The following is a 22,653-nucleotide window of genomic DNA, read 5'->3' as shown; positions in this document are numbered from 1 at the left end:
AGGGGAAATCTGAGCGGGTTTTTGAAGACGCAAATTAATTGAATATTCCGGTCGAGCGCGCGCAAATGTCACGCGTCCCGTCACCCACCCGCGGCGGCGACGAGGGGGAAGAAGCCGCCGCGGGGGAAATGGTCGCGTGTGAGCGTTACGAGCGTTTTCCGTGTCGGGAGTAATTCATGCGCGGTTATTCCCGCCGCACACTCAATACACGGGTCAAATGTAGTGACAATAGAGAGGGAGATGGACTGTTTGAATGACGATGTTCATATATATTTGACCATTTTGGGTGAATGAGTTTGGAGAGTTCATACATAAAAATACATTCTGCGCCTTATAAATCTGGCAAATTGATGGAGCCAGGTTTAGAGTTCTCGCTTAGAGTCTTAGTGTCTGGGTAAATTAGATGTTACTAAAAATTGGCTAAAACATTTGTTAAAAATTCTTTTAAAAATGTGTTAAAAAATGTGTTAAAAAATTCATTTAATTTTTAAAAAAAAATATGTTTAAAAATGTTCGTCAAAAAATCTTAAAAATGTTCGGGAAAAAATTCGGGAAAAAAAACAGTATTTTCCAAAGGTATCCATCTACTGTGTCCATGACAGGAGTTCTGAGGCCCAAATACTCGACATTATCACACGCTTAAACGCCTTTTTATATGAACTTGAATCAATATTCTCCAATAGATCTGTCTTTAGAAAGTCCAATGAAAAATAGACGATACAGACGTTTGCATTAATTAAAAAGCGGCGAGACATTTTCAAGTCGAACTGGAGTCCGAGCGCCAAAGTTTAACCATTTCATATGAAAATGGCACCTTCAGTTCGGTGGAAAAGCCGTCGAAACTGACGCAGAGGCGCGTTTTTTTTCTCCCCGTGAGCTGGCGGACGGGTGACGGCTCTGACCCAGATACGCCACGCCTCCTCCCGCCGTGTGATGGGTGACGGGACGTGAGGCGCGTTCCCCCCCGTGATGGGTGACGGGACGTGAAGCGCGTTCCCCCCGTGATGGGTGACGGGACGTGAGGCGCGTTCACCCCCGTGATGGGTGACGGGACGTGAGGCGCGTTCCCCCCCGTGATGGGTGACGGGACGTGAGGCGCGTTCACCCCCGTGATGGGTGACGGGACGTGAGGCGCGTTCCCCCCGTGATGGGTGACGGGACGTGAGGCGCGTTCACCCCCGTGATGGGTGACGGGACGTGAAGTGCGTTCCCCCCGTGATGGGTGACGGGACGTGAGGCGCGTTCACCCCCGTGATGGGTGACGGGACGTGAGGCGCGTTCCCCCCCGTGATGGGTGACGGGACGTGAGGCGCGTTCCCCCCCGTGATGGGTGACGGGACGTGAGGCGCGTTCCCCCCGTGATGGGTGACGGGACGTGAAGTGCGTTCCCCCCGTGATGGGTGACGGGACGTGAGGCGCGTTCCCCCCGTGATGGGTGACGGGACGTGAGGCGCGTTCCCCCCGTGATGGGTGACGGGACGTGAGGCGCGTTCCCCCCGTGATGGGTGACGGGACGTGAAGTGCGTTCCCCCCGTGATGGGTGACGGGACGTGAGGCGCGTTCCCCCCGTGATGGGTGACGGGACGTGAGGCGCGTTCCCTCCCGTGATGGGTGACGGGACGTGAGGCGCGTTCCCCCCCGTGATGGGTGACGGGACGTAAGGCGCGTTCCACCCCGTGATGGGTGACGGGACGTGAGGCGCGTTCCCCCCCGTGATGGGTGACGGGACGTAAGGCGCGTTCCACCCCGTGATGGGTGACGGGACGTGAGGCGTGTTCCCCCTGTGATGGGTGGCGCGTTCCCCCCGTGATGGGTGACGGGACGTGAGGCGCGTTTGAGGGGTTCAGCGGCGACGAGGAGCGAGGAAAACGCAACCGACAAACAAGTGTCATTTTCCAGACATTCTAACGTGACTTGAATTCAGGTTTTCTTTTTAGCACGTTTTCCGCAGCGAGAATAAAGTAAAAGTCTGTGACAGAATCAGACGGCTGTGCGCTGTCCGAAAACGTGCCATTCAGTTGAAAAGTGTGATTCTGTCCAGGAGATTGAACGTTGGAGAGAAGAACAACTTTTACTTTACTGTAAATATGCTGCAATTCTGTTTGTATTTATGTTTAGATGATGTTTACTTATGTTTTTCATGTATTGTGTCCTCTCTGGTCTTTTTGTTTTTGTTCCATTTGTGTTTGAGTTAATTGTTTATAAAATGGGGGAAAAAATTAAATATACTAAAAAAAAAAGAAAGAAAAAGAAACACGACCTTGACAGCAAAGAAAAATAATAATAATACAAATAATGACAAATAATAACAACAGCACAATATGACAATACATAAATAAAGTTACATACTCCCCCAATCTCACACAAAATTGCCCAAAATCATTATTATTATTTATATTATTTATATTGTTTATATTATTTATATTATTTATATTATTTGAATTATTTAAATTATTTAAATTAATTTATTCAAATTTATTTTAATTTATTTAATTAATTTGAATTTAAAACAAATTCTGATTCCACTCCTTATTTTCTGGTCAAACTCGTTCTTTTTGTGTTTTTTGTGTGTTTTTTAGTGTTTTCTGTCATTGTTTCCCCCCTTTCTGTTGTTGTTGTTATTGTTGTTGTTGTTATGTTGTTGTTGTTGTGTAGTTTTTGCGTGTGGTACCTGCAGACTCCCCCAGTCGCCGGTGCCGTTGGCGAAGGCGAGGACCCCCTGCTCCCGGAGCGTCCTGAAGCGCAGCGACAGCCTGAGGTCCGGCCGCTCCTCCTCCAGCCGGGGCAGGTACGCCAGATGCCCCGCCCCGTCGAACCGCAGCGCAGACTCTGGAGAACACACGGGTCAGGGACGTCAAGATCGTCACGGTAATCAACAGTCATGATGAGCTGAAACTCATTTTCTATATATTTTTGCGTTTTAGTGAGACAGACAAACAAATATATATATATATATTTTTTTTGATGTAAGATCTAGCAATGTTACTTAATTCATGTTTTAGTTTATTGTTTTTTCTTGTTGTGTTTTTTGTATGTAACTATGTGGTGAAGGTGGAATATTTTAGTTTTCTGACTGTATTATGTTAATTGTTATGTTAATAATATTCAAAAAAATAAAAACTAAAAATAACTAAACAATAACAATGTAAAAAAGAAAGAAGATGGGCAAAAAAAAAATATTTTGAGAAAAAATGTAAAATATTTGAGCGTTTTGAAAAATCTGTTTAATTTGGACAAAGCCACAGTTATTCGAGTGTAAAAGTAACTATAGAGTATAAAGTAACTATAAAGCCATGCAATACTGCTAATTGTTTTAAAACATACTTGATTTCTTTCGTCGTTAGCATAAATGGCTACATAAATGAGCTGGTCTTTTTGAAATGAAGATCCACAAAAGATCCATAAATCTCGTCTGACATCATCATTATATAAGGCATTGTTTACGCTCAGAGCTTTAATAACGCGGAGGTTCTGCACATATTTGTTTAACCTTGTCACGTTATTGTGCGGCGCGTTCTTCTCACGAGGCGCGTTTCCTGCGAAGAGCGCCATCGATCAAACGTTTTTTAATCAAACTGGGTCGGTCACGGGTGGTGGGTGGTGGTTAGCGCGTGGCGGGTGGCGTGTGGTGGTTAGCGCGTGGCGGGTGGCGTGTGGTGGTTAGCGCGTGGCGGGTGGCGTGTGGTGGTTAGCGAGTGGCGGGTGGTGGTTAGCGCGTGGCGTGTGGTGGTTAGCGCGTGGTGGTTAGCGCGTGGCGGGTGGTGGTTAGCGGGTGGTAGTTAGCGCGTGGCGGGTGGCGTGTGGTGGTTAGCGCGTGGCGGATGGCGTGTGGTGGTTAGCGGGTGGCGTGTGGTGGTTAGCGCGTGGCGTGTGGTGGTTAGCGCGTGGCGGGTGGCGTGTGGTGGTTAGCGCGTGGCGCGTGGTGGGTGGTGGTTAGCGGGTGGTGTTCAGTTTGGGGCGATGCGGGTGAGCAGTTGTGATCAAATTTTAGAATGTATAATGTCACTTGAGTCTAAAACCACTGTTACTGAATGTTTTGGCTCAGCGGTGCGGAAAATAATGACATATGTATGAACCTGCCAAAGATGAAGAATGAGTGCGGATAAATTGGCTTCTGAAAAAATGGGAAGTTGTTAAATCGAATAAATCGAATAAATCGAATAAATTAAATACATTAAATACATTGAATAAATAAATTAAATAAATTAAATAAATTAAATAAATTAAATAAATTAAATAAATTAAATAAATTAAAATTAATTAAATTAAATAAATGTATATACTTAATAAAATAAATAAATATTTTTATTTCATTTTGTTGGGCTGTAAAAGTAGATTCATGGATTTAAACACAGGAGACCTCAGGAGCTCGACTTTTGACAATGAGAGGAACATTTAAACTGAGTGTTTTCTGAGGCTCGGAGAGGTGATTGAAGGTAAAAGCGTGATTGAAGGTGTTTTTAATGAGGGAACAAGTTTAAATACAGTCAAAGGCTCAGAAAACGTGCTTGAAGAAGAAGAGTCACCGTTGCAGGGGCAGACGCTCTCCCAGGCGTGTTGTGGCGTGATGTAACCGGCCCGCGCCGTGGCGTAGTGCGCCGCGCTGCCCCCCGTCAGCCGCACGGCGCTCCTGCAGCCTCGGGGCGCGCAGCCGGGACCCGCGCAGCCCGCATGGGTCACGCTGAGGATGGTCAGCCCCAGCGAGTCCTCCAGGTCAGAGATTATGCCTGAAGAAGAGGAGCACGCCATTAGTTATATAATGTTAGATTATACATATGCAAACACTGAAGCCTTGAAATCAATCTAATCCAAGTATTGTTCACTGTGAACTGCAAGAGGAAAAGCTCAAACACGACAAGAATAATAGATCGTTGGCCTTGATTTGACACATTTGAGTGGCACATTTTTGTTTCTCTTTTATATGACTGGAACAACTTATCAGAATTATTGTGATTATTGTGTTTGAGTGATAATCCTGTCCTGGACAATACAATACACAATACAATATACTTCATAAGAGTAGATACAAAATAAGTACAAGTCTTGAGTCATGTACGTGGACAAATAAAACCTCTCATATCTAGAGGTTTCAGTCATGTCATGTGCAATAATGTAATATTCATGTGCAATAATGTCATATTCATGTGCAATTCTGTCATGTGCAATAATGTAATATTCATGTGCAATAATGTCATAGTCATGTGCAATACTGTCATGTGCAATACTGTCATATTCATGTGCAATACTGTCATGTGCAATAATGTAATATTCATGTGCAATAATGTAATATTCATGTGCAATAATGTTATATTCATGTGCAATACTGTCATGTGCAATACTGTCATGTGCAATGTCACATTCATGTGCAATAATGTCATATTCAAGTGCAATACTGTCATGTGCAATACTGTCATATCCATGTGCAATACTGTCATGTGCAATACTGTCATATTCATGTGCAATACTGACATAATCATGTGCAATACTGTCATATCCATGTGCAATACTGTTATGTGCAATGTCATATTCATGTGCAATAATGTCATATTCAAGTGCAATACTGTCATGTGCAATACTGTCATATTCATGTGCAATACTGTCATGTGCAATACTGTCATGTGCAATACTGTCATATTCATGTGCAATACTGACATAATAATGTGCAATACTGACATAATAATGTGCAATACTGTGACATGTCAATAATCTTGGAGCAATATTCTCTGTCCATAAAACAGCTAAGTAAATAAGAGAGTTACTATTGTTATTATTTTTATAAAATAATAACAATAACATAAGAGTTTTTCTACAAGAGTGTTTTTTTTATAAGTTATCTGCTTTTTATTATTATACTTCTGTGCTTACTTTGTGCTGCAACACTAGAATTTCCCCATCGTGGGACAAATAAAGGCTTATCTTATCTTATCTCGAACAATCAAAGTCAATAGTGAGCTCTGGTCGTTGGTGTGTGATCCTCAGAAAGAGGAACGAGCTGGTCGTTCGTGTTCAGGGGATTTCAAGAGTAACGTTTGTATTTGACAAAGTACAATCTGTGCATTTTAAAATCATGATTTCATTCTTCAACAAAGTCACAATCTTCATCTTTACGCCCCATAATTCCAGCTTCATGTGCTTCAAATGAGTAAAAACGTCTCTTAAAAAGAAAAGGCTACAGAATAACATTATGATTTTCACTGTAGTACGTGTGAATATGTGTAATAACTGCAGTATTCGTCCCCATTGTAGATGTTGCAGTTTGATTCATGCAGTGTCGTGTTTTTAAGGCTCTTTCTGCTGCAGCGTCGTGATATTTTCACGTTGTTTCTGTTTGAGTGAGTTTTTATTGCGTGATTTCCCTCTGGATTCTGCCTCTGCAAAAATATACATCATAATTAAAATAAAACGGTTTTAATTAGAGTCTACACTTTTTTATATGCAAATACAGATAAGTGGTGGTTTTAATTGAAATTCCAAACCTGCACATTCATCATAAATGTAATTGGTTTAAGATGCAGGAAACGGAAAGTAACACGAGTACAACTGTAATATTTACCGTATTTTCAGGACTATAAGTGGCGGAGCGACTTATATGTGATATTATTTGTTATTTTCACACTTGCAACTGCATTTCACACTCCAGTGCCACTTATATATGTTTTTTTCTTCTATATTATGAATTTTTTGCTGGTGTGACTTATACTCCAGTAAATACAGTAGTACTAATGCTTTATAACGCTGTACTTTGCCTGTTTTTCATATCATTTTGGAGTAGATTTTGTATTTCGGTCAATTTGCTGTGTAAAAATATACGTTTTTACCTTTCACCCATCTTGAATCCCGATTTATGAAACTGAAACTTCTAAAACCAAAAAAATTGTTAAAATTTGAACGTTTGCACCAAATCTTTAAAAATATCTACTTTACCCAATTAATAAATACGATTTCCAAATTCCCCTCAGTGACTAATTTTGCATCTAATATGTCAACAGAATGCAAACATGTAAACATGGCTCTTTCCACGTTTCAGATTCACAAAATATGTCCCAAATACCGTATTTTCCGGAGTATAAGTCACACCATAAAATGCATAATAGAGAAGAAAAAAACATATATAAGTTGCACTGGAGTATAAGTGTAGAAGTATAATATAAGTATAAGTCGCACTCCGGCCAAAACTATGAAAATAAGGGTGACTTATAGTCCCGAAAATACGGTATGTGCAATTATGGCCATTTTTACACTGAAAATGCCTCGTTTTATTTGCACTTTACCCTCTATATTTACATGTAGCCGACAGAATGACCCAAACACAGCGGTCACCACACCCCCGGGGCTCTGACCTTGCAGCTTGTTCAGGGGCAGAGCGGGCGCCGGCTCCGTCTCGGGCCTCAGGACGAGCAGGACCTCCAGAACTTTGGACTCGGGCCTCTGCTGCAGACTCGCCAGACGGATCTCCTGCCGGTCCAGCCCGAGCGCCACCCCCAGGGCCCTCTGCACGCCCCTCCAGTGGTCCCCGATGAACTCCTCGGGCCCCACGCCGGCGACCCGCAGCGTCATCCCGCCGTCCAGCGCGCTCTGGCGGGCCGTCCACACGTGGACCCGCACCTCGGCGAACACCTGGAAGCGCCCGTCGTGCACGCTGACGTTCAGGGAGTACGCGCCCTCCCGCAGGTCGTCCGAGGCCCAGATGGTGCCGTCCGAGGGCCCGACGAGGAACCCGGGCTCGGGCGGGTTCTGGGAGGCCACGCTGTAGATCAGGGCGTCGTGCGGGTCCCGGTCCGAGGCGTGGATCCGGCCCACGGCGCGGTTGGAGGACGGGGCGTCGCCGGCGGTGATGAAGACCTCCAGCGGGACGGCGGACGGGGCGAAGCGGCTGGTTTCCGTGACGTTGACGTTGATGACGCAGATGGAGGAGAGCGGAGGGAACCCGCTGTCTGTGACCTGGAACCAGAACCAGAACCGGGACGTCAGCCAGAGGAACCAGAACCAGAACCGGGACGTCAGAGAGAGGAACCAGAACCAGGACGTCAGAGAGAGGAACCAGAACCAGGACATCAGAGAGAGGAACCAGAACCAGAACCAGGACCAGGACGTCAGCGAGAGGAACCAGAACCAGGACGTCAGAGAGAGGAACCAGAACCAGAACCAGGACCAGACCAGGACGTCAGAGAGAGGAACCAGAGCCAGGACCAGAACCAGGACGTCAGCAAGAGGAACCAGAACCAGGACCAGGACCAGGACGTCAGAGAGAGGAACCAGAGCCAGGACCAGAACCAGGACGTCAGCAAGAGGAACCAGAACCAGGACCAGGACCAGGACGTCAGCCAGAGGAACCAGAATCAGGACGTCAGCCAGAGGAACCCATCGTCACAAACATGTACTTATACTTATACTGCTAACTCTGATGGTAGTACTTATACTGCTAGCTCTCTGGTAGTACTTATACTGCTAACTCTGCTGGTAGTACTTATACTGCGAACCCGGCTGCCTAGTACGAGTTATACTTCTACTTTTACTACTGTCACTACTGCAAACTGTGAATACTCGTCATACTGAATACTCTTGTTTTGTTCCTACTTCAACTACTACAAAAACAAACAAGTAATGAAAACAAAAACTACTACAACAAAAATCATATAACAACAACATATACAAAACTACGATACAAAACAACAACAACAATAACAACAACAAGTAATTACAACAAACACCACTACTACCATAACAAAAACATACACAAAAACTACCAATACAAAAACAGCAACTAATAATGAAAAACAACAACAACAACAACTAACTACAACAACAAGTAATTACTACAAAAACTCCTACTACCACAAGAAAAAACAAACAAGAACAACATCAACAATAACTACAATCGATACAAAGCAGCAACTAACAACAACAACAACAAGAACAACAAAAAGAACAAATACAACAACAGCAACAACAGCAGCAAAACAACAACAACAAACTACAGCAACAAACTACAACAACAAATAATTACTACAAAAACTACTACTACCACAAGAAAAAACAAACAAGAATAACATCAACAATAACTACAATCGATACAAAGCAGCAACTAACAACAACAACAACAAAACACCATCAACAACAACAACCAACACCAACAACAACAACAACAACAACTAACAACAACAGCAGCAGAAGTAGCAGCAGTAGCGACAATTACTACTAACTACAAAATATACAGCAACTACTAACAACAAAAACTACATCTACAAAAACAACAACTACAAACTACTAACAACACTAAAAGTACTTTCTGGACAGTGGAAATTGACGACGCCTTTTAACAAGAACGTTGTAATCACTTTCTTTGATGGAATTAGTTGTGTTTGTGTAATTTGTGGTGTTTTTTCCTTCTCCAGCTCAGCGCGGACTCCAGGGCTTCTCAAAAACACATTATGCCAGAGATTTGTCTGCGTTTGTTCAAATAACGTGGTCAGGACAGAACGAGGTCCGAAATATTCACATCAGCAACTTTACAATCCGCAGTAACATTTGTGGAATATGTGAGCGAGATTTGCATATTCAGCTGTGAAAGCTCATCGTCTTCAAGAAAACAGACCATGTGTTACCAGGACTGAACCAGGACTAAACCAGGTCCAAACCAGGACTAAACCAGGACTAAACCAGGTCTAAACCAGGACTAAACCAGGACTAAACCAGGACTAAACCAGGACTAAACCAGGTCTAAACCAGGACTAAACCAGGACTAAACCAGGTCTAAACCAGGACTAAACCAGGTCTAAACCAGGACTAAACCAGGACTAAACCAGGTCTAAACCAGGACTAAACCAGGACTAAACCAGGACTAAACCAGGACTAAACCAGGTCTAAACCAGGACTAAACCAGGTCTAAACCAGGTCTAAACCAGGACTAAACCAGGTCTAAACCAGGTCTAAACCAGGACTAAACCATGACACACTAAGTCGGTGTAATCCCTCATTGGTCCAGGAGTGTTCCGTTGTAGAAAAAGCTTCAGTTGTTTCATCTGGACTCAGTTTAGAAAAACTAGACGTTTCTACTTCATCCAAGAGTCATTGTCAATAAGCAAATTTAGGCCGGAAACTCAGATATTTATACTAACGTCCAGGTTTTTCTATACTGAGTCCAGATGAAACAACTGACGCTTTTTCAACATGACACACTAAATTTAAAGTTTATTTGACAGGTTAAACTTCACATTTCACTAAAACACAATGATATTTCAGATTTGACTCAACATTTTGCGCTTTTGTCCCAAGTTTGATCCATTTGTGTAAAGTTTATAATTGTACTTCCTGGTTGGACGTGAGCACAAATATGACAGAGGTCAGTCCACAGCTGTTACCATAGCAACCAGACTGTAAACAAGAGCCAAACTCCACATAAATGACACAACAGTTCTGACCTGACACACAATAACACCATAAAACACCTTTATTTAGTCCAACCATGGTTTAAACTGTCTGTGTCGCACACTGATGACATCACAGAGGGATTCGGCTTATCATTTTAAACTCTCATTTTTCACAGTGTCGTCACAAACTGCAACTCAACAGGAGTAAAACTGTGATAAATATTCACCACATGTTCTACAGCACTAAACTGAGTGAGAATGAGAGAAACGGGAGGATCTTCACGTGGACTTTAATGCCAGGATGTGCTGACACGAGCTGTGGGACGACAGTGAACAAAGATCATCATAATCCTCCACCAAACACTCGGCTCCGACTGAAACTAAGCACTTTTCAAGCCTGTTTCCCGAACTCAGCATTTGTGTGGATTGTTCTGAGTCCAGGCCGAGCTGACCCCCAGGAGCCCCCCCGAATCCCCCCTGAAGTCACCCTGTTCAATAATGTAACATCTGATCGTGTATTCGGACTGAGAACTACAATTCACCGCCAATTATACTTTGGAACACGGGCTGGAGATCAAAACGTTATTGATCAGGCAGAAGAAGAAAAGTTAGGTTTTCTTCATGTCAATAACGTGAAGCGGAGATGCTTTTTATTCATGAAGGAATTGGCTCCATTTGAAGCAATCGTGAACAATTCTCTATTGTTTGGCCCTAAGGCTTCATCAGACAGGACAGTGTGAGATGGGGGATGAGAGAGGGGAGGACATGCAGTAAATTGTAGGAGTCGGGATTTGAACTCACAACCCTGCGGCCGGCTGCACTTCTCGACTCTTTCGTGCTGTGGGCTCGTAAATTCCGGTTTCTTTGTTCCAAACCGAAGCACCGTGTCAGTGGTTCACTGGCTCTGGGCCCTACTTCCTGTTTCCTGTGGCGTTCAGCAGAACCTTCCCACTGCTGTAACGTGCAGTGGGAAGGTGCCCTGAAACCTCCTGAAACCTTCTGAAACCTTCTGAAACCTCCTGAAACCTTCTGAAACCTTCTGAAACCTCCTGAAACCTTCTGAAACCTCCTGAAACCTCCTGAAACCTCCTGAAACCTTCTGAAACCTCCTGAAACCTCCTGAAACCTTCTGAAACCTTCTGAAACGCTCTGAAACCTCCTGAAACCTTCTGAAACCTCCTGAAACCTCCTGAAACGCTCTGAAACCTCCTGAAACCTTCTGAAACCTCCTGAAACCTCCTGAAACCTTCTGAAACGCTCTGAAACCTCCTGAAACCTCCTGAAACCTCCTGAAGCCTTCTGAAACCTTCTGAAACGCTCTGAAACGTCCTGAAACCTTCTGAAACCTTCTGAAACGCTCTGAAGCCTCCTGAAACACCCAGACACCTCTTGAAACCTCTTGAAGCCTCCTGAAACCTTCTGAAACACCCTGACACGCCTTGAAACCTCCTGAAACTCCGTAAAACGCCCTAAAACGTCCTGAAACACCCTGACATGCCCTGAAAGACCCTGAAATACTCTGCCACACCCTGAAACACTCTGACATGTCCTGAAACACTCTGCCACGCCCTGAAACACTCTGCCACGCCCTGAAACACTCTGACATGCCCTGAAACACTCTGCCACGCCCTGAAACACTCTGCCACGCCCTGAAACACTCTGACACGCCCTGAAACACTCTGACATGTCCTGAAACACTCTGCCACGCCCTGAAACACTCTGCCACGCCCTGAAACACTCTGCCACGCCCTGAAACACTCTGACACGCCCTGAAACACTCTGACATGTCCTGAAACACTCTGCCACTCCCTGAAACACTCTGACACGTCCTGAAACACCCTGAAACCTCCTGAAACACCCAGACACCTCTTGAAACCTCTTGAAGCCTCCTGAAATCTACTGAAACCTCCTGAAACAGCTCCTCACCTGAAACACCTCCTCACATGAAACACCTCCTCACCTGAAACACTTCCTCACCTGAAACACCTCCTCACCTGAAACACTTCCTCACCTGAACCTTGAGCTGGTGCCTGGCTCGGCTCCTCCTCCTCAGCGGCGCCGACAGCGACAGGAGCCCGCCCTGGTCCACCTGGAAGCGGCGGTCCTCGTTACCACTGACGATGTGGAAGGAAAAGGGCGGTCCATTTTTGGGCGTGTCTTTGTCCGAGACCAGGAGCTGGAGCAGGCCACTGCCCACCGCCTCGCCCTCCTGTGGACACACGAGGTATTACTACTGCGAGACGACTAAAGAGCGCCCTCCTGTGGACACACGAGGTATTACTAATGCGAGTTGACTAGAGAGCGCCAACGAACACTTTATAAATACACGTTTAACAAAATAAAGGTTGAAATGTGGCGACATGAGGCTTTTATACGAGAATATTCAACAAATAAAGGGTTTTAATGATGAAAATTAGAAATAAGTTAGTTTGTTTGTTGTCGTTTTAGACTACTTCAGATCATTTTTGTTACAGTTCAATTGGCCAGACGTTTTTTTCCACCGATAAACAAAAACAACAACAATAAAAGTCCCACAAACCCGTGTTCCTTTTCCCCGTCGCCCTCAAACCGATCGTCCTAATCAAACGTGACAAGAACCAGCACAATTACCACAAACCGACCGCGCGTCGTTAGCCAAAGTGCAATCTCCGCTCGCCGCGCGCGTTCAATTTAATTACGCTTTTGTGGCGTCGCCTTGGCTTTCCCGCCGCTCTTCCCGACCGCGTCCCGACTCTCTCCCGTTTAATGAGCCACAGGTGACGGAATGCTGAGATTGCGTTCGCCGCGCCGCCGTTAGCTTTGAGGGCTAAGTGCTTGATTGGATTTGGCCAAACGCGTGACATTGTTTTGCCTGAGAGTTAAAACGCTTTCATGAAAAGTTTGACAAACGGCTTCCAGGATCACACCGGGGAAAGTGGCCAAGCGTTTGGTGGATTGATGGATTGCCTTTCCTCGGGCGAGTTTAGGGCTTCGGGATTCAAAGTGGAGGGAGGAAGGTGACGGATGGAAACGGAAAAAAAAAAAAACAACGATGTCCAAAGATGTGACTCAAAGCTAATGGGGTAAAACAAAGATGCTTCCTTTGTGGGGCTTCGGAATTCAATTAGCGAGCGGGAGACGAGGAGACGGATTTCAGACGGCGTTTTGGGGGGGACGGTTCAGCAGGATTAAGTATATTTACATTTTAATTCAGAAAACAGGTCTAAAAGCGCAGTTAGCATAAGTAGCACCGCTGTGTCCCGAGCACGAAGGACCAAGATGCAACGCTTCTGTCATTTTAACTTCTGATTCTTTCCAAAAATTAAAAACTATTTTATTTTATTCTATTATTTTTATTTATTTATCTATTTATGAATTAAATCGCCTTTATTTCATTTTTTATTTGTATTATTTTAACTTTTTATTTTTTCCAAAAAGTAAAAACTTTATTTTATTTATTATTTCAATATATGTATGTATGTATGTATGTATGTATGTATGTGTGTATATATATATATATATATATATATATATATATATATATATATATGTATATATATATATATGTATGTATGTATGTATGTATGTATGTATATATGTATGTATGTATGTATGTAAAATTATTATTTATTCATTTATTTATTTATTATTACTAAAATTTGTCCTTTCTGTTCAGTCCTGATATTTAAATACAAAAATGTGTCGGGATTATTAATTCATTGCCTGACGTTTATTTCATTTAACCAGGAAAGCTCGCCAGAGGGGAGGAGCCAGAGGGGAGGAGCCAGAGGGGAGGAGCCAGAGGGGAGGGGCCTCTCGTACATGTTTTTAGTGGTAACTGATAATCAGGAGCATCCAAACGTTAACTGTAACGAGCTTTCTGATGAGGTCATTTGTACGTGTAATTAAAGGTGAGGCTCAGGTTTGATAACGACACGTGTGAAAAACACGTTCACTCGACGTTTGATTCACAAAGAGGATTAGAAACTGTTCGCTCATAATGTTGGTAAAAGTGATGTTTTTTTTACTGAAAAAATAAATGTCGCTATCTCTGTCGCTCAGTGAAGGCGCCGAGATCTGGGAGCCAATCAGAACCTTCCGTCAATAACAAGGTTAAAGTGACGTATGACAGGTTTTTACGACTGTATAATTCTGACTTTATTTGGTGTGTTTATACCTGTTGTACATATAAATGATAGTTTTACACCGATGGAGCAGGTATTTGTGGAGAAAACGATGAAAAATCTGTAGAAAATGACAGGAAGTGACATCACACCAGGGACACTCATACAGGAAGTGACATCACACCAGGGACACTCATACAGGAAGTGACATCATTCCAGTCAAAATTTAGGCAGAATTTACACAAAGAAACAACCTTTTTGACTCTTTAAACATTAATTCATCAAAATAAAGTCATTCTATATATTTTTAAAGAAACTGTGATATCAGATGAGTTTTGGCCCAGTGTTTGCTGGGTAATTTCCTACTGTGATGTCATCAACTACAAACAGGAAGAGATAAATTATAAAACTTAAAAATGTGCTATTCTGTGAGATATATATATATATATATATATATATATATATATATTTTTTTTTTCTTTTAATTTTTTTGCAAAATTCTAAATATATTTATCTGAACTGTGTTTTAGTGCGACCTGCAGAATCTCCTCACGTTTATTTCACATTAGCCTCTTTTCTATCGAGATACTTTCAACAGAAGATGAAAATAACAAAGCTAAACTTGTTATTGAAAGAATGTGAGCGTCCGCTAAAGCAAATATAAAAATACCACTTTACAGAATAAAAACCCAAGCCGCGCCCTTTTACCTCGACTGGCCCCGATCAGCATCACAAACACGCCATCCGGCTCCAAAACAGCTCAGGGTGGTTTTTTCACCAGCCACACTCAGCTAACTGCTAACGAGCGGCTAACGAGCCCCGCCTCCGAGTCCTGACTCTAGATCTGAATGTAAATGTGTCTTTTTGTTTTTGGCCCTGGAAGAGCAGCCCCGCCCGAAACAACGCTAAAGCTAAAGGTGCCAAGCACTAAAAACACTAAAGATCAAGAAACAACTAAGGGATTTGTCGGACTAAAGCTGGACCAAACTAGGACTAAAGCTGGACTAAACTAGGACTAAACCAGGACAAAACCAGGACTAAACCAGGACTAAACCAGGACTAAACCAGGGCTAAATCAGGACTAAACCAGGACTAAACCAGGACTAAACCAGAACTAAACCAGGGCTAAATCAGGACTAAACCAGGACTAAACCAGGGCTAAATCAGGACTAAACCAGGACTAATCAGGACTAAACCAGGACTAAACCAGAACTAAACCAGGATTAAACCAGGGCTAAATCAGGACTAAACCAGGACTAAACCAGGGCTAAATCAGGACTAAACCAGGACTAAACCAGGACTAAATCAGGACTAAACCAGGACTAAACCAGGACTAAACCAGGGCTAAAGCAGGACTAAACCAGGACTAAACCAGGACTAAATCAGGACTAAACCAGGACTAAACCAGGACTAAACCAGGGCTAAATCAGGACTAAATCAGGACTAAACCAGGACTAAACCAGGACTAAACCAGGACTAGACCAGGGCTAAACCAGGGCTAAACCAGGGCTAAACCAGGTCTAAACCAGGTCTAAACCAGGGCTAAACCAGGACTAAACCAGGTCTAAACCAGGGCTAAACCAGGACTAAACCAGGACTAAACCAGGGCTAAACCAGGACTAAACCAGGACTAAACCAGGACTAAACAGGACTCAATCACCACAGCGTCCTCAGTTTAAATTCACTTTAATCTGTCTTATTCACTTGGATGTAATGTTTGAAGCTCATTAAAAAGTTCGAGACAAACTGGATTTGTGAACTTCAGGATCAAAGTTGGAGCGTTTTGGGTGAAAATGTCTCCAAACAAAAGAGCTTCAGCTCTCACTAATCACAGGGAAAAGTGAACTTTAGCACATGGTTTATTTACACGGGAGCGCCGCACAGCACCGGGAGAGTCATGAATATTCCACAGAAACTTCACAAAAACTGGAATAAACCAGGTCTAAAGCAGGTCTAAAGCAGGACTAAACCAGGTCTAAAGCAGGACTAACGTAGGACTAAAGCAGGTCAAAAGCAGGTCTAAAGCAGGACTAAAGCAGGTCTAAAGCAGGACTAAAGCGGGTCTAAAGCAGGTCTAACGTAGGACTAAAGCAGGTCTAAAGCAGGACTAAAGCAGGACTAAAGCAGGTCTAAAGCAGGTCTAACGTAGGACTAAAGCAGGTCTAAAGCAGGTCTAAAGCAGGACTAAAGCAGGTCTAAAGCAGGGCTAAACCAGGACTAAACCAGGACTAAACCAGGGCTAAATAAGGACTAAAGCAGGACTAAAGCAGGTCTAAAGCAGGTCTAAAGCAGGTCTAAAGCAGGACTAAAGCAGGTCTAAAGCAGGTCTAAAGCAGGTCTAAAGCAGGACTAAAGCAGGACTAAAGCAGGTCTAAAGCAGGACTAAAGCAGGTCTAAAGCAGGTCTAACGTAGGACTAAAGCAGGTCTAAAGCAGGTCTAAAGCAGGACTAAAGCAGGTCTAAAGCAGGGCTAAACCAGGACTAAACCAGGACTAAACCAGGGCTAAATAAGGACTAAACCAGGACTAAAGCAGGTCTAAAGCAGGTCTAAAGCAGGTCTAAAGCAGGACTAAAGCAGGTCTAAAGCAGGTCTAAAGCAGGTCTAAAGCAGGTCTACAGCAGGTCTAAAGCAGGACTAAAGCAGGTCTAAAGCAGGTCTAAAGCAGGACTAAAGCAGGACTAAAGCAGGACTAAAGCAGGTCTAAAGCAGGACTAAACCAGGACTAAACCAGGGCTAAATAAGGACTAAACCAGGACTAAAGCAGGTCTAAAGCAGGTCTAAAGCAGGTCTAAAGCAGGACTAAACCAGGACTAAACCAGGGCTAAATAAGGACTAAACCAGGACTAAAGCAGGTCTAAAGCAGGACTAAAGCAGGTCTAAAGCAGGACTAAAGCAGGACTAAAGCAGGACTAAAGCAGGACTAAAGCAGGTCTAAAGCAGGTCTAAAGCAGGACTAAAGCAGGACTAAAGCAGGTCTAAAGCAGGTCTAAAGCAGGTCTAAAGCAGGACTAAAGCAGGACTAAAGCAGGTCTAAAGCAGGTCTAAAGCAGGACTAAAGCAGGACTAAAGCAGGTCTAAAGCAGGTCTAAAGCAGGACTAAAGCAGGACTAAAGCAGGTCTAAAGCAGGTCTAAAGCAGGACTAAAGCAGGACTAAAGCAGGTCTAAAGCAGGTCTAACGTAGGACTAAAGCAGGTCTAAAGCAGGTCTAAAGCAGGTCTAAAGCAGGACTAAAGCAGGACTAAAGCAGGTCTAAAGCAGGTCTAAAGCAGGTCTAAAGCAGGACTAAAGCAGGTCTAAAGCAGGTCTAAAGCAGGACTAAAGCAGGACTAAAGCAGGTCTAAAGCAGGACTAAACCAGAACTAAACCAGGGCTAAAGCAGGACTAAAGCAGGACTAAAGCAGAACTAAACCAGGGCTAAAGCAGGACTAAAGCAGGACTAAAGCAGAATTAAACCAGGGCTAAAGCAGGACTAAAGCAGGACAAAAGCAGAACTAAAACAGGGCTAAAGCAGGACTAAAGCAGGACTAAACCAGGTCTAATTCATTCACCCTGGTCTAGAATCTGGACCAAACCAAGGCCACAAAACAAACTTTTGTCGCCAACTGCAGCTCATCCTCTCTCTGGGCGTCACCGCTGTCGCCCCCTTGAGGCCCCTGAGGCCCCTGAGGCCGTGTGCACTTCCTGATAAGCCTTTTCATTGTTTCACACGTCGTTCATTTTCCGCTCAAAGCGTCGTGTGGGATCCATGTTCTTTTTAAACATCTAACTGGAGCGTTTCCAGAAGGGCGGGGCACGGACCCTCACGCCCGCGGGGTCCCCGGGGTCCCAAACCGCTCAATGAAAGAGTCAATGTTTGGGCAGAGTTGCTGCTCCTTGGGGGTCCCGTGTGGACAGAAAGAGGCCCCATGTGCAGAAGCTGAAGCCAATAAAGTCACATTTGACTGGACACTATTAAAGCGGTCAACGTCTGGGCCGGCGCGATTTAGGACGTCGTTGTGAACAGTTGGTCTCTCGCGTGCTTGAAAATAAAGTTATTTCACATTTGGAGCAAAACTAAAGGAGCTAAACAGTTTTAAAGGAGCTAAAATCAGAACAAATGAGATGACGTTTGGCGAACATGAAAACGGTGCAACACTGGATGATGTCAGCAGGTGGAAGCAAGCATTCTGAGCTTTAAAGAGCACAAAGACAGCAGCAATATTCATATAATTATAAAGGTGTTTGTGCTTATTTAGCTACTTTTTGTACTTTTATTTCTGTGTGAAGTTGTGTTACCTGCACAGTGTGTAGTTGTGTTACCTGCACAGTGTGTGGTTGTGTCACCTGCACAGTGTGTGGTTGTGTCACCTGCACAGTGTGTGGTTGTGTTACCTGCACAGTGTGTGGTTGTGTTACCTGCACAGTGTGTGGTTGTGTTACCTGCACAGTGTGTGGTTGTGTCACCTGCACAGTGTGTGGTTGTGTTACCTGCACAGTGTGTGGTTGTGTCACCTGCACAGTGTGTGGTTGTGTTACCTGCACAGTGTGTGGTTGTGTTACCTGCACAGTGTGTGGTTGTGTTACCTGCAGCGTGTGTGGTTGTGTTACCTGCACAGTGTGTAGTTGTGTTACCTGCACAGTGTGTGGTTGTGTTACCTGCACAGTGTGTGGTTGTGTTACCTGCACAGTGTGTGGTTGTGTTACCTGCACAGTGTGTGGTTGTGTCACCTGCACAGTGTGTGGTTGTGTTACCTGCACAGTGTGTGGTTGTGTTACCTGCACAGTGTGTGGTTGTGTTACCTGCACAGTGTGTGGTTGTGTCACCTGCACAGTGTGTGGTTGTGTTACCTGCACAGTGTGTGGTTGTGTTACCTGCACAGTGTGTGGTTGTGTTACCTGCAGCGTGTGTGGTTGTGTTACCTGCACAGTGTGTAGTTGTGTTACCTGCACAGTGTGTGGTTGTGTTACCTGCACAGTGTGTGGTTGTGTTACCTGCACAGTGTGTGGTTGTGTTACCTGCACAGTGTGTGGTTGTGTCACCTGCACAGTGTGTGGTTGTGTTACCTGCACAGTGTGTGGTTGTGTTACCTGCACAGTGTGTAGTTGTGTTACCTGCACAGTGAGGTCGTAGGTCACGGAGCTGAACAGTGGGGGGTTGTCGTTGACGTCGGACACGGAGACGGTGACGAGGAGCGCGGAGGAGAGCGGCGGGGAGCCCTCGTCTGCAGCCAGCACCGTCAGCGAGTAGTGAGGCGTCTTGGGAGAGGGGAAAACACATTCGGAACACTGTCATGCAAGGAGTCAACCGCAGGGGGCAGTGGTGAGCAGGGCTGCAGAGTCCGAGTCACGCCCAAGTCCTCCAGCCTGAACCTCAAGTCACAAGTCGCTCACAAAATTACGAGTCAGATCCCAACGCGTCCGTCATTCTGGTCGAGTCTTAGAACTTCATCTCTGCAAGTCTCAGCTGAGACTGAACTGTTTGACCCCCAACGTGGGGGTCACCCACACAGAAACCCCGCCCACACAGACCACCGCACCCACACAGAGACCCCGCCCACACAGACCGCCCCGCCCACACCGACCGCACCCACACAGACCGCCCCGCCCACAAACCACCCCGCCCACACAGACCACCCCGCCCACACAGAAACCCCGCCCACACAGAACGCCCCGCCCACAGACCACCCCGCCCACACAGACAGCCCCGCCCACACACACCACCCCGCCCACAGACCACCCCGCCGACACACACCACCCCGCCCACAGACCACCCCGCCCCCACAGACAGCCCCGCCCCACAGACCACCCCGCCCACACACACCACCCCGTCCACACAGACCGCCCCGCCCACACAGAAACCCCGCCCACAAACCACCCCGCCCCCACAGACCGCCCCACCCACACAGACCTGCTCCCGGTCCAGAGCCGTGCGCACAGTGATGTCTCCGGTTCTGGGGTGAATGTTGAACTGCTGCTCCGAGTCTCCACTGACGATGAAGAAGCGGAGCAGACTATTCCCTGGGCCGTCTGCGTCTGTGGCTATCACCTGAAACACAAACAAACAAACAAACAAACAAACAGAGCGTATCAGACATGGTCACGGGGGCGACCGGGACAAGGTGAGAACACTTTGGAAATGTAATGTTGAGGTGCAGTTTATTTCCGTTCTGTTTAGTCTCTGGTGGAGGCTCGGGAAGTGAAGCCTCGACTGTAATTAGCACCAGTTCAAAGTCGTTGTCAAGTGTTGGTCACAAATGTCAGAAACGGCGCCGCATTAGGCCGCCCCAAATTAATTGTCTGTTTGCTGTAACCCGACCCACCATTCTTCAAGTGGGTAGGTAGGTAAATTCAGTGCTGCATTACGAGCGCCGCGCCGCATCAAGAGCGCCGCATTACGAGCGCCGCATCAGGAGCGCCGCATTACGAGCGCCGCATCAGGAGCGCCGCATTACGAGCGCCGCATTACGAGCGCCGCATTAGGAGCGCCGCATTACGAGCGCCGCATCAGGAGCTCCGCATTACGAGCGCCGCATTACGAGCTCCGCATCAGGAGCGCCGCATCAGGAGCGCCACATCAGGAGAGCCACATTATGAGCGCCGCATTACGAGCGCCGCATCAGGAGCGCCGCATTAGGAGCGGCGCCCTCTGCAATCATCTGTGACTCACGCGCTTGTGGAACAATACATCCATTTCCGTTCAGGCTGTTCATGAGCAGTTTAAACGTTTCAAAGGAGACGAGCGAAACGTCAGGACTCAGACACGATCATTGTATCTCTGCAGCGCCAGCGTGGCACGAGAATCCTTAAACCAGGACTAAATGAAGACAAACCAGGACTAAAACTGGATTTAAAGCAGAAATAGAAAGAATCTGAAGCAAGAAAAGCCCTTTTCTAAAGCAGAAGATGATTCTGGACTTCAGTGTCTTTACAACAGAAGTGCAAAGAGGACCAAACCAGGGCTAAAGCAGGACTAAACCAGGACTAAACGAGGCCTGAACCAGGTGTAAATGTAGAAGAAGAAGAAGAAGAAGAAGAAGAAGAAGAAGAAGAAGAAGAAGAAGAAGAAGAAGAAGAAGAAGAAGAAGAAGAAGAAGAAGAAGATGAAAAAGGTGAAGAAGAAGAAGAAGAAGAAGAAGGTGAAGAAGAAGAAGAAGGTGAAGAAGGTGAAGAAGGTGAAGAAGAAGAAGATGAAGAAGAAGAAGGTGAAGAAGAAGAAGAAGAAGAAGAAGGTGAAGAAGAAGAAGGTGAAGAAGAAGGTGAAGAAGGTGAAGAAGGTGAAGAAGAAGAAGATGAAGAAGAAGAAGGTGAAGAAGAAGAAGAAGAAGGTGAAGAAGAAGGTGAAGAAGAAGAAGAAGGTGAAGAAGAAGAAGGTGAAGAAGAAGGTGAAGAAGAAGAAGAAGAAGAAGAAGAAGAAGAAGAAGAAGAAGAAGAAGAAGAAGAAGAAGAAGAAGAAGAAGAAGAAGCAGAAGAAGAAGAAGAAGAAGAAGAAGTGAGTCACCTTCATGACGAGGCTTCCCGGGCTGAGGTCCTCGGACACCTCGGCGCTGTGCTCTCCTTTCCCAAACGCCGGCGCGTTATCGTTCACGTCCAACACACGGACGAAGACTGTGGTGATGTCGGTGAAGGTGGAGCGCCCTCTGCTGCCCTCTACTGACAGATAGTACTCACGACACGCCTCGTAGTCAAGGGCGGACGCCAGGCTCAGCAGGCCTAAAGCGGAGGCAGAGAGGGAGTCAAACATTCATCATTTCATAGTTTTGGCCGGTGTGCGACTTATACTTATACCTATACTTATATACTTATACTTATACTCCGGAGCGACTTATATGTGATATTATTTGTTATTTTCACACTTGTAAATGCATTTCATCCTCCAGTGCGACTTATGTTTCTTTCATCTCTATTATGCATTTTTTGGCTGGTGCGACTTATAGTCCGGAAAATACAGTATTTTTTTTCATCCTACAGCAGATTTAAATTGTTTTTCTTTTTGATTTCATAAAGGTTGTTTTATCATTGTTTTAGGTTGCACCGTATCACCAAAGCAAGTTTTTATGTTTGTGAATTCTGTTCTTTGACATTAGAAATAAACCTTTTTCTGAGTCTGATTCTGAAAACAGCAGGAGGCGTTCATGACTCCACCTTTGACCTCAGGAATCTGGGGAACTTGAAACCGGGTGTTTTCTGAGGCTCAGAGGA

The 22,653-nt window shown here is 45.1% G+C and overlaps 1 protein-coding gene across 1 annotated transcript in view; it reads right to left on the bottom strand.

Moving 5' to 3' along the window:
- Nucleotides 1–22,653, bottom strand: part of fat2 (FAT atypical cadherin 2) — a 159,079-nt gene that overhangs the window by 20,351 nt on the left and 116,075 nt on the right. Inside the window, exons 17-23 of the mRNA XM_072440032.1 lie at nucleotides 21,953–22,164; nucleotides 20,363–20,500; nucleotides 19,567–19,710; nucleotides 12,382–12,579; nucleotides 7,341–7,941; nucleotides 4,527–4,727; nucleotides 2,672–2,829 (exon numbers count right to left, since the gene is read on the bottom strand). Coding sequence (XP_072296133.1) covers nucleotides 2,672–2,829; nucleotides 4,527–4,727; nucleotides 7,341–7,941; nucleotides 12,382–12,579; nucleotides 19,567–19,710; nucleotides 20,363–20,500; nucleotides 21,953–22,164 — 1,652 coding nt within the window. The remainder of the gene's footprint in view (nucleotides 1–2,671; nucleotides 2,830–4,526; nucleotides 4,728–7,340; nucleotides 7,942–12,381; nucleotides 12,580–19,566; nucleotides 19,711–20,362; nucleotides 20,501–21,952; nucleotides 22,165–22,653) is intronic.

Source organism: Eucyclogobius newberryi, unplaced genomic scaffold (assembly GCF_026437365.1).
Source record: "Eucyclogobius newberryi isolate DKJ021-1_F unplaced genomic scaffold, fEucNew1.0.hap1 SCAF_11, whole genome shotgun sequence".
Taxonomy (NCBI): domain Eukaryota; kingdom Metazoa; phylum Chordata; class Actinopteri; order Gobiiformes; family Gobiidae; genus Eucyclogobius; species Eucyclogobius newberryi.
The sequence above is the reverse complement of the archived record's forward strand: the minus strand, read 5'-3'. Positions and strand labels throughout refer to the sequence as shown.